The sequence below is a fragment of the Dendrobates tinctorius genome, unplaced genomic scaffold, assembly GCF_039654945.1.
Source record: "Dendrobates tinctorius isolate UK_male_01 unplaced genomic scaffold, ASM3965494v1 ptg000097l, whole genome shotgun sequence".
Classification (NCBI taxonomy): Eukaryota; Metazoa; Chordata; class Amphibia; order Anura; family Dendrobatidae; genus Dendrobates; species Dendrobates tinctorius.
The window spans coordinates 18,653,261-18,666,322 of NW_027361765.1; the positions used below are offsets into that span (position 1 = coordinate 18,653,261).

The window sequence follows — 13,062 nt, forward strand, 5'->3', positions numbered from 1 at the left end:
CTTTTCAATTTAGACCGGACAACCCCTTTAAGTTTGGTGTTTGTTATCTTAAGTAATATTCCCATTATCCAGCTTGATGAGAAGTTGCAGTATGTAGTTAGAGTTCACAAATTATATTTCTATGATGATGGACAAAAAAAATTAAAATTGAAAATTGAGTTAGTTCTTATTTTCAATTCTAGAAACATGTGTCAGATTCTTGAAGTAATTCTTATTGCCATGTGAAAGATTTGTAGTTTGACCACTTTTCCAGTTCTGTACATGGAGTTACATACACAATACTTAAGACTGTAGCAGCTAAGCATAAAAAGTCACAGAAATGTTTTACAGGCTCATACTTTGGTTTACATAGGTTACCATAGTACTAAGCTACATACACATCATCTGTGTGAAGATCCAGGTGGTTCTCTGGTTCATTTACAAGCTGCATGATGCAATGACTATGAAGTTTGCCAAATTCTTACTTATTATGGGAATAATTGCTGTCCCCCCAAATCCCCCCTTTTATATAGCAGTTATCACTATTGCAGCGGCAGCTGGGAAGACAATAATTATATGATGCATTTGAGAATTCTATATAAATTAATACAGTGTTGTACAGTAAGTCCTATACAGGGTCCCATGATTTAGTGCAGAAGGAAATATGCAGTTACTGTTCCACTACTCGTAAAAGTAATGAAAACTTCTTTTATTCTTTTACTAGACATCAATTATGATAATTGATCCCTAGAACCATGTCTGTTTGCATTGAGAATAGTTTGTTGTACTTTGGACAATGAGTATTACAGTATTCTCGAGTGTGATTGCTATTTTTCATAGAATACAGTACAAAAAGAATAGTGAGTGAGTTTAATTGCAACATTTTGCATGAAATAAGAATTTATTGAGCCATTAAAACAATTGCGAAATATTCACTCAACTTGCATTTTGTACATATAATTTATTTTAATGTGTTTTACGCCCCGCTCTTATTATCTGGCCCTTGAAATGACTGATAATGTCTTTATGTCTCAGTTTGATGGACGTCACTCTCAGTACTAGGCCCGTCCCTGTCGTAGACTCTGAGTGTTACACTGGCCCTAGTGGGGGGGTCACCAGTATTTCCCGCTTGACCGCAAGTCTTCGATATACAGCACGCTTTAATTTAGAGGCAAATGCATCTAGTCAGCAAGTAACCACAAGTATTCAAATCACATACTGCCTGCATGCTTCAGGAATATCGGGGAATCATGACAGTGTGTACACATCTGTTACTGTTCTGCAGTCTCATAGAGTAACTGCAGACATTTTCCCAAGCCTGGACAACTCCTTTATCACCATTTAGAGACATAGGACCTAATTAAGCAAAGTTTATGCTATATTTTGGTCTTAAAACTGTTTGAAATGTTGCGTCTTTTGGAATTTGTACACCATCCCTGCTAGCTCCACTAACTTTTTAAAAAGTGGGTGTTGCTTAGCCAGGAGAGGCATGGCCGAGCACTGATGGAAAAGTCTTTATCATTTACATCACAATGGCTTAAATTATTTTCCTGTATCTGACTGGATTACATTACTGGCGCACAGAAGCTGAAAGAATCACCACATTTATTAGGAGGTGCATGCCTTAATTAATACGATGTGTCTTACTTCAGTGCACTCCTTGTTGGACTAGGATACAAAAAAGCAATCTTGGTTCATTGGGGCCATATATGTCACAGCAGCCGCATGGGTCTTATGCAGCAATAACCAGGATCTGACTCACTGGCGTCTTTGGTAGAGTCCTTTAGGCATGCTGCAAACATCTGATGGATGACCATGGCGGTGCCTGAGAATAAGTCATCAATATATAAGTCCAGGACAACACCTTGAGCCTCTATAAGGCAACTATATAACTCTATAAAGGAACCTGAAGATCCACCTCTTCCATAAAGCCTGCAACCTGCAATGATCATCAGTCTACTTAACCGCCACATGACCAGCTCTACCCTCTTCTAGTGCATCCTCACCCATCCCCTGTGGAGTGTGAGCCCTCGTGGGCAGGGTCCCCTCTCCTTATGTACTTGTGTGTCCCTTGTCTTACACATGTTTATTATACTTGTCTATATTTCCCCTTTTTACATGTAAAGCGCCATGGAATAAATGGCGCTATAAAAATGAATAATAATAACTATTTGCTCAGTATATATTATAGATGGGGCATCCTCTTGGACACCTCCTTTCTCCAACATAGCCATCCAGAGAAACATTTTGACTGTCTTTTATGAATAGACTTTTTAGGGTGCTTGTATGTTACAACAGCTTTGTAAGTATAAATAATGTTTGCGTGGTAAGCAGCTGAGGATGTGTATATTATGTCACTGTTTAAAGATACAGCGATACACAAAATCTTAGAAATAACAGTCATTACTCTGCATTATAAACTCTGCTCTGGTTGTTTGTTTTCACAGCTGTGTCCCGGTAACAACAGAGGCACAAGAGAAGTGCAGTGCGCATCCTACAACAACAAGCCATTTATGGGACGGCTGTATGAATGGGAACCATTTTCAGAAGGTGACATCATTGTAATGATTATTATTATTATTGACATTATTAGTATCCAATTTATTTTTTTTCCCTCAGAGTTGTTTTTACCACAACCATGAAAACCGCATTAAAAAAGCATCAAGAACCAAAATACAAAAAACTTAAGGTTACATATCTGTATTATACCAGCCTACCACACTATTCAATACTGCAAAAAAATAAAGGGCTTCTGTTTTGATAAATTAAGAGTAAGCTTCCCTTATTATGCCATTTTTTTTAATTTCCCCTGCATTCCTCCATAGCAGAGTCTTTCACATTTGATGCTTTGGAGCATAGTATGGGAAATCTCCCCTTGTAGTTCAACTTGACTTTGTTTCATAGTTTTCTCTGGGGGGTGCTCTTAAACCCATCTCTCTCAGATGCTACCAATCATAGCTTACCAGACTAGCAGTCTCAGAGTCTTTTCTGAGGACATGCGCATTACCCCTTCCTCATAGGAACTGTCAATCACTGTACTGCAGAGTCTAAAACTGTTAGATCAGCTGCCGAGCTGTGATTGACACAGGCAGTGTCTGGAAGGGAGAAATAAACAAGCTTGCTTTCTAGAGAAGACTCTGAGACTGCTAGAGTGCCAAGTTATGATTGGCAGCATCAGGGAGGAAGGAATCAAAGCGTTCACTCCAGAGAAAACTCTGAAGAAACACCAAGTTGAACTGTAGGTAGAGATTTCCCATATTGCTCACCAAAAGCAACACTGGTGAATAATTTTACAGAGGTGCGACAATTCAAAATGGAAAAAATTGGCAGAATCAGAGGAGCTCATAGATTTTTACAAGGTATTTGCACTTTATTCTAACGTTATTCATGTTTCCTGAGAAAGCTGATCTAAATCTATACAGCTGTGGACAAAAGTATTGACACCCCGGCAATTCTGTCAGATAAGGCCTCTTTCACACTTCCGTTTTTTACAATCAGTCACAATCCGCCAGGTTTTGAAAAAAAACGGATCCTCAAATTTTTTTGAGGATCCGTTTTTTTCCCATTGACTTGCATTAATGGCGGATTGTGACGGATTGCTGTCCGTTGCATCCGTTTTTTGTGAGGATCCGCCAAAAGTTGCTGTCCGTCACCATCCTCAAAAATTTCAAAACGGAGCTTGTAACGTTTTTTTCTCTGGCGGATCCTGCAAACACTGATTTAACCCGAATTTCTTTCTGGGTGCCGGACAAAAAAAAAAAAAATTCTCTCTCTCTCTCTCTCTCTCTCTCTCTCTCTCTCTCTCTCTCCTTCCCGGCCAGCGATTCCTTTAAATTTCTTCATTTTCAGGATCCGTCTGAAAACGGATCCTGTGCCATCCGTTCACATCAGTTGAGAACGGATCCGCTTGTCCGCCTTTTTGGCGGATTATAACTGATGCAAAAAACTGAAGTGTGAAAGAGGCCTAATACTCAGTTTCTTCCTGAAAATGATTGCAAACACAAATTCTTTGGTATTATTATCTTCATTTAATTTGTCTTAAATGAAAAAACACAAAAAGAATTGTCCTAAAGCCAAATTGGATATAATTCCACACCAAACATAAAAAGAGGGTGGACAAAAGTATTGGCACTGTTCGAAAAATCATGTGATGCTTCTCTAATTTGTGTAATTAGCAGCACCTGTAACTTACCTGTGGCACCTAACAGGTGTTGGCAATAACTAAATTACACTTGCAGCCAGTTGACATGGATTAAAGTTGACTCAACCTCTGTCCTGTGTCCTTGTGTGTACCACATTGAGCATGGAGAAAAGAAAGAAGACCAAAGAACTGTCTGAGGACTTGAGAAACCAAATTGTGAGGAAGCATGAGCAATCTCAAGGCTACAAGTCCATCTCCAAAGACCTGAATGTTCCTGTGTCTACCGTGCGCAGTGTCATCAAGAAGTTTAAGACCCATGGCACTGATGCTAACCTCCCTAGATGTGGACGGAAAAGAAAAATTGACAAGAGATTTCAACACAAGATTGTGCGGATGTTGGATAAAGAACCTCAACTAACATCCAAACAAGTTCAAGCTGCCCTGCAGTCCGAGGGTACAACAGTGTCAACTCATACTATCCGTCGGCGTCTGAATGAAAAGGGACTGTACGGTAGGAGACCCAGGAAGACCCCACTTCTTACCCCGAGACATAAAAAAGCCAGGCTGGAGTTTGCCAAAACTTACCTGAAAAAGCTTAAAACATTTTGGAAGAATGTTCTCTTGTCAGATGAGACAAAAGTAGAGCTTTTTGGGCAAAGGCATCAACATAGAGTTTACAGGAGAAAAAAAGAGGCATTCAAAGAAAAAAACACGGTCCCTACAGTCAAACATGGCGGAGGTTCCCTGATGTTTTGGGGTTTCTTTGTTGCCTCTAGCACTGGACTGCTTGACCGTGTGCATGGCATTATGAAGTCTGAAGACTACCAACAAAGTTTACAGCATAATGTAGGGGCCAGTGTGAGAAAGCTGGGTCTCCCTCAGAGGTCATGGGTCTTCCAGCAGGACAATGACCCAAAACACACTTCAAAAAGCACTAGAAAATGGTTTGAGAGAAAGCACTGGAGACTTCTAAGGTGGCCAGCAATGAGTCCAGACCTGAATCCCATAGAACACCTGTGGAGAGATCTAAAAATGGCAGTTTGGAGAAGGCACCCTTCTAATATCAGGGACCTGGAGCAGTTTGCCAAAGAAGAATGGTCTAAAATTCCAGCAGAGCATTGTAAGAAACTCATTGATGGTTACCGGAAGCGGTTGGTCACAGTTATTTTGGCTAAAGGTTGTGCAGCCAAGTATTAGGCTGAGGGTGCCAATACTTTTGTCTGGCCCATTTTTGGAGTTTTGTGTGAAATGATCAATGTTTTGCTTTTTGCTTCATTCTCTTTTGTGTTTTTTCATTTAAGACAAATTAAATGAAGATAATACCAAAGAATTTGTGTTTGCAATCATTTTCAGGAAGAAACTGAGTATTATCTGACAGAATTGCAGGGGTGTCAATACTTTTGGCCACATCTGTACACATCAGCTTGCCAGGTCTACTAATCATATTTGAGTTTGGTATATTTAATATATTACATTTAAATTGAAAATAAAAAGTATATCCAAGTTTAAAGACAAAATAACCTTGTATCTTGCATAATCAATTTTTAATGACTCTCTTCTTTGCCAGGTATTGTCTTTTTGTCCAAGGAAATCTTATTTCTTGTCCCCACAGGGACTTGAAAGGTTATTTTATGTCCATCTGATTCATTCCTTCTTTATATCCAGTCAAAAGTTTAATATCGTGCTGCTTCAGACAAACATTAGATTTTTTTAATGAAAACACAGTGTACTTGGGAATATTGCATGAAGTTCATCTGAGCCAATTTCAAATATTAAAGCTGTAATGTGTAAATATTTTTATTACCTTTGTATAGTATAATGTCATAGATCATATCTACTATCTGTTTTAAATGTAAATTCTAGCAAAAAAGGGAATAAATCAGCCCAAATATATAAAGATATTTAACCCCTTAATGACAGCCAATGAGTCTTTTTACTGACCTGATATATAAGAGAATATCATCCCCATACAAGTGACAATCCAGCAGCTGTCAACTGTACACTATAGCTGACAACTTGCTGTATCACAAACGATCGGTGTTGGCACCGTCCATATCTGTTTAAACCCTTAGTTGCTGCTGTCAAAAGTGACTACATCAAATAAATGTTTAAAAGATTGTGGGGGCTTCCACTTTTATCTAATTGACACACCGAGATTATGATTGTATGGTCGTGATGTTTGCCATAACAGTTCATGGCCAGATAGCGGCCTTAAGGGGGTTTTACACATAGCGATATCGCTATAACGTCACTGATTTTGTGACGTTATAGCGATATCGCTAGCGATATCGCTATGTGTGATACTTACCAGCGACCGGCTCCCCCGCTGTCCATCGCTGATCGCGCGAGAATGTCTGGCTCCATTTCTCGTCGGGCACTTCCTGCTGGGCTTCCTGCTGTGACGACGAGCGACGCGTGGAGGCGGGCGGGAGGACGTCAGGATCGCTGTGTGTGAAAGGTGAGTATCGTGCGCTGCGTCGCTGCTGCATCGCTGTGAGGTCTGCCTGTGTGACAGCTCACTAGCGATCATTTAGCGATGCACCAGCGATCCTGACCGGGTCGGATCGCTGGTCGGATCGCTGGTGATTCGCTAATTGTAAACGGCCCTTTAGAGTCTCCCGGCTACAGCGGTCAGTTCAGAAGTTAGTGACATTTAGGTGGTAAACAAACACTTTTTCATTCCATCTATCTTTCCACTTTGCATTAATTCCTGAAAATCACCTGAAGGGTTAATAAACTACCTGACAGAAGTTTTCAATATGTCAGGGGGTGCTGTTTTTAAAATTGTATCACATTTGGGGTCTTCCAATATATAGCACCCCCAAAGTCACTTCAAACCTGGATAGATCCCTCAAAAAATACATTTTGTACATTTCCTTGAAAAAATGAAAAATTACTGCTACATTTTTAAACCTCCTAAAAGACTAACAAAATATATTAGCATTTTAAAAATGATGCTGATGTAAAGCAGGCACGACGGAAATGTTATTTATTAATGATTTTGTGTGACAAGACTATCTGGATTAAATGGATAATCATTCCAAGTTTGAAATTTTTTTACATTTTTGTCAAGTTTCTGACATTGTTTACAAATAAACACAAAACATATCAACCTAAATTTACCATTATCATAAATTATAATGTGCCACGAAAAAATCTCAAAATCACTGGGATTTGTTGAAGGGTTCCAGAGTTATTACCACATAAAATGACATTGGTCAGAATTTCAAAAATTGGCCCCGTCACTAAGGGGTTAAATACTGTAGGTTTTAGACAAACATGGATCCAAAAATACCACAAATCTTACTTTTGGCTTGAAGTTATTATATCTGTGACCCAGCACATGTTGCTAGTTTGAGGGCAAAAGAGAACTCAAGAAATGTCTTAAGGGCTCATACTCATTTGCAAGAAACTCGCATGGAAACCTGGCACTGGGACTGGAGCGTGCGGCTACATGTATTTCTATGCAGTTGCACGCTTCGGTCCCAGTGCCAGCGGGAGTGCTGAGTTTTATGCGAGAGACTCGCACGAGAATCGTGCGAGTCTCTCGCAACTTCGCAAGTGAGTATGAGCCCTAATTGTTGTACTAATTAAAAGGGTTGGACAACCCCTTCTCAATTAGAATGTTTCCCCCAATAAAATAATAACACTTAAACTCACTTCTGGTGCCGTTCCAGCGGTGTCAGCACTGGCTCTCCTGGGGATTATTTACATGACATTCTTATGTCATGAGATCCCTGTGGCCAGTCGGCACTGACTTCACTTTTGCTGCCTTCGGACGAAGCCGAGTTGCAGCTCTCACTTCCTTTTCATGTCTGATTCGTCCGAAAGTGGGGAGAGTGAAGCCCCAGCACTGATTGGCCACATTCCCAGAATTTCCAGGAGAATCAGAGCCTACACCACTGGAACAGCCCCAGCACTGGAGGTGAGTATAGGTGTTATTATTTTACTATGGGTAAGCATACTGATTGAGAGGGGTTGTCCAAGTAGTGGACAACCCTTCTAAATTTTCTTCCTATGATAATCTTATTTTAAGTTTCTCTCTAGTCTTCTCTGGACAAACTGGTTAATAAGTTGCATTCGTTTCACGGATGGTTACATATTTAGATTAATTAAAACGCTTGTAATCTTTAAATTTGATGTAAAAGTGGTTTATATATACCCTGAAATGAGTCTCTTAATAAAGTAATATATGTTTCTTCCTCCCATACAAAAACGATCTTTTAAGAATCTTCACTTTCCCACATGTAGCATGCACAAAAAAGCCCCCCCATTTTTCCACCCCCTCGCACACACACACACGATTTATAAAGAATCCCTCTGACTCCCCAAACATTCTTATCCCGATTCATCAAGACCAGCGATCCTCACAAGAGTCTTGATGAGGGGGCAGGGTGGACTGAGAGGCTTCTGATTTATTAAGAGGCACACGCTTCTTAATAAATCAGGAAATCTGATGAGTGACCTGCGACTTGACACAAATCCTGCTTTAGTTCCTGCTGGAGTAAAATTTGTGACGTCGCGAATGCCGCCGCTCACGATTTTGACGAGGAAGTCACCACGTCCCCATACCGCCCCTCTCAACCCACTTTGTTGGTATAGGGCAAAACTGAGCAGATTGACAAAAGTGATAACATTTTAGCGCAGCTTGAAGTTATGTTAAAACTTTGCAACTTTTCAAAGCTTTTTAAAAAGCGTGAAAGCTTTGATGAATCAGACCGAACATTTATAGCCCACACAGGACTTTATAACCACTTCCCAACATGGCCAACTTCCGTTTTTGTTTTTTTCCTCCCCTTCTTACAAGAGAAATATCTTTTTTTTATTTTTCTGTCCACATAGGTGTATGAGGGCATGTTTTTTTGCGGGATGAGTTGTACCTTTGAATGTCACCATTTATTTTTACCACGTAATGTATTGGAAAACTGTGAAGAGAATTCCATGTGCCATGATATTGCACACAAAAAAAAAACAACACAATTCTGACTTTGCCTTTTGGGAATTATTTTTATGGCGTATATTGTGTAGTAAAAATGACATGGCATTATGCTTTTCCTCATCAGTGTGATTACAGCGGTACCAAACTTGTCCAGTTTTTTTTATTTTTTAATGATAAAAGAAAATTTGAAAATTTGTTAAAAATAAATCATTGTTTGGATTGTATTTCCAATTTTTGATACCTGTAAGGTTTTCATTTTTTCCATTGATGGGGCTGTGTGAGGGGTTATTTTTTGTGGAATGAGACAACGTTTTATTGATGCCATGTTGGGATAGATATAACATTTTGATCACTTGATACAGCATTCTCTTGTAGTCTTGTGGAGACCTAAAAACCCACAACTTTGACATTTTTATTTTTTTTTGTTTATGATGTTTACCGATCAGACTAATTATTTTAACATTTCTATAGCTCAAACTTTTATGTACGCAGCAATACCAGATAGAAGGATTTTTTTTCTTTTTATTATCTTTATTTTTAATGGGGGAAAGGGAGGGTGATTTGAATTTTGTTTTCCATTTTTTTTAAAATGTAGAATGAGGCACCCCCCATGCTGCCACTACTAATGCCACTGTCATAGATTGACTGTGGCATTTAACAGGTTAACAGTTGTGGGTGGAGCTCAACTCCACCCATGGCTGTTAGAGGCAGGTTCTGGCTGTGTGTTACAGACATTATCTGCCCCGTGAGCCTGCTACATACACCTGCTACCGACCAGCGGATAGCGGTAAGTGGTTAAAGACACATGCTCCCTCCACACACAGTATTTAAAGCCAAACCCTCCCACAATATGGATCTATGCAGTATTTCCCCTTTCCGTATATAGTATGCATACCTCTCGCTCCCTCTTTCACCCCTGGTTTTTGCAATGACTTTATGTTGTGTGATTATACTTTTTATCCTGAGTTTTTTTATATATTAAATTATATTAAAAAAAGTTATAGTACAAAGTGATTCCTCCAGAAAGATATACATTTACGGTATGTAACACAACTGTAGGAAAATATCTGGAAGCCAAAAACTTGTGCACTGATTGTATACACCAAGTCAAGATGGAATTGCAACTTGTTTTTCTGAGCTGTACTGGATCCAATTTTAGTGTTATGGAAAGAGAACCTGATGTAAACGTTCTCTGAGGCAATTTATTTTACATGACAGGTCCAGGAAACTTGTTGGAGTCTTTTTGCTCCTGAAGTGTAAAGTTATTCCCATATCACTTGATCCATAGATAAACACCGGTCCTTGCATTTTTTTTTAACATTCTTCATAAATGTGATAAACAGTCCCCTGGACGGGACCTGAATCTCTGATGCACACTTTGTGGCAGGAAGTGATAATCTTTTTTTCATTTAAAGCAAGGATGTGCATAAGTCCATAGGGACAGTGACGATGTAGCTTTGCGGGTGAGCCGTAAAATGTGATACTACTTTAGGGCTTAACTCTATAAATCGGAAAAAGATGTTATTAGTGAAATCATCTTATTTAGAGGTTATTTTTCATTGCAAAACTCCATTTTGCCTACACCTGTATTTTAGTAAGTCCCGTATGACATATGCTTTCACACCTGTGTCTAACTGCTTTACATTGAGACATGCTGGTAGATGCTCATAAATTATCCAAAGATTCTTCCAAATGTTGCATTCTGTATAGCATACATATGGCAAGTAGAACATTAGGTCAGAGAGTTTGTTACAGTGGACGTATGTCTGTACAATTCAGGAGTTTCTTTTCCAAATTCTGGCTATTTTTTCACATTGTTGTTACATTAAATAACAAAAGAGATCATAGAATCCTAGAATGTTAAAGGGAAAACAAGGGCGGGGGCGCAGACATAGGGCTTCACCTGGTATAAATCAATTAAAATATAAAAGTACTCTGGAGTACTCACCCTTTATGGGTTGTGTTCAGACACAACCACTCTCAACGTTTGTTGCAGTCATATAGCTGCTGCAGAGCTCGTGCAGGTGGACAGCGTCCACTAGGTATCATAAGTTGAGGATCCAAGAAAAGCACTTCTGAGCATCCGCGCTGCTTTAGTGATAAGAATTCTTCAGAAATCCATATAAATCTTTCAAGTTCTTTATTATATGTACTACAGAAACTACGCGTTTCGAGGTGACAAACCTCGAAGAGGTGCGGTTTGTCACCTCGAAACGCGTAGTTTCTGTAGTACATATAATAAAGAACTTGAAAGATTTATATGGATTTCTGAAGAATTCTTATCACTAAAGCAGCGCGGATGCTCAGAAGTGCTTTTCTTGGATCCTCAACTTATGATAGAATGTTAAAGGGAATCTGTCACCCTTTTTTGGCCTTTCAGCTGCCAGCATAGACATCGGGGGCTTATCTACAGCATTCTGTAATGCTGTAGATAAGCCTCCGATGTAACCTGAAAGAGAAGAAAAACATGTTATATTATACTCACTGAGGTGGGGCCGTCCAGTCCGATGGGTGTCGCCGTCCCGTCCGGCGCCTCCCTTCTTCATGCGATGACATCCTCTTCTCCCTTCCTGAAATGGCTCCGGCACAGGTGCACTGCTCTGCCCTGTTGAGGGCAGAGCAGAATTCGGCAGTGCGCAGGCACCAGACCTGTCCCGACGCCTGCGCACTGCAGGACTCTGCTCTGCCCTCAACAGGCATCAAGAGGACATCATCGCATGAAAAAGGGAGGCGCCGGATGGGACGGCGACACCCATCGGACCGGTCCGCCCACCTCGGTGAGTATAATATAACGTGTTTTTCTTCTCTTTCAAGTTACATCGGAGGCTTATTTATAGCATTACAGAATGCTGTAGATAAGCCCCCGATGTCTATGCCGGCAGCTGAAAGGTCAAAAAAAGGGTGACAGATTCCCTTTAAGGGTCCGTCTCACATAGCAAGATCGTTAGCGAGATCGCTGAAACTTCACTGATTTTGTGACACAACAGCGACCTCACCAGCGATCTCACTACGTGTGACACATAGCAGCGACCAGGCCCTCGTTTCGACGTCGCTGATTGTGCTCGCATGTCCTGGGCCATTTTTTGATTGCTGGTATCCCGCTGGCCAGTGCGCATCACTGTGTTTGACACTGACGAGCGACCTCATCAGCGACTCAGAAATCATGGACGCAGGCGGGAGTCATCAGAATCACTGCTGTGTGACAAGGTCCCAACGACCGCCGAGGTGGTTGCATGGATCGCTGGATCGTTGCTGCGTCGTTGGGTAAATCTGCCTGTTTGACAGCTTACTAGCGACCATTTAGCGATGCACCAGCGATCCTTACCTGGTCGTATCGTTGTCGGGATTGCTGGTGTGTCGCTAAGTGTAATGGTACCCTTAGAGTTGGAAGGGACCTCCTGGGTCATCTGGTCCAACCCCCTGCTCAAAGCAGGATTGACTAAATCATCCCAGACAGATGCCTGACCAGCCTCTGTTTGAAGTCTTCCATGGAAGGAGAACTCACCACCTCTCGTGGCAGCCTGTTCCACTCATTGATCACCCTCACTGTCAAAAAGTTTTTTTCTAATATCTAATCTGTGTTATTCGTATTGGTCAAAATCAACCCCAACATGAGTATCTTGAAAATAATTGTTGCTGATCTTCAACCCAATATTTCACAAGGCAATATTGTGAAGTAAATTTATCCATGACCCCTTTATCACCAACAAACTCTCCTTCCTCGCCATCACTGAAACCTGGCTCACTCCCTCTGACACAGCCTCTCCAGCTGCGCTTTCCTATGGCGGATTCCATCTCTCTCACACCCCTCGCCCCAGCAATAAACGTGGTGGAGGAGTTGGCTTGCTACTGTCTGATACCTGCTCCTTTACCCCAATTCCTCTGCCACCCTCCGCTACTCTTCCCTCCTTTGAGGTGCACTCCGTCCGCATCTACTCCCCCTCCAACTTCCAGCTGGCTGTCATCTACCGCCCCCCAGAACTAGCCATCTCCACCTTTCTCG

General features: G+C 40.9%; 1 protein-coding gene across 2 annotated transcripts in view; it reads left to right on the forward strand.

Moving 5' to 3' along the window:
* The window catches only part of THSD4 (thrombospondin type 1 domain containing 4), a 1,135,048-nt gene that overhangs the window by 374,488 nt on the left and 747,498 nt on the right, over positions 1-13,062 (forward strand). For both annotated transcript variants that reach the window (XM_073586946.1, XM_073586947.1), the window contains one exon: positions 2,427-2,529. In XM_073586946.1, the coding sequence (XP_073443047.1) occupies positions 2,427-2,529 (103 nt within the window). The remainder of the gene's footprint in view (positions 1-2,426; positions 2,530-13,062) is intronic.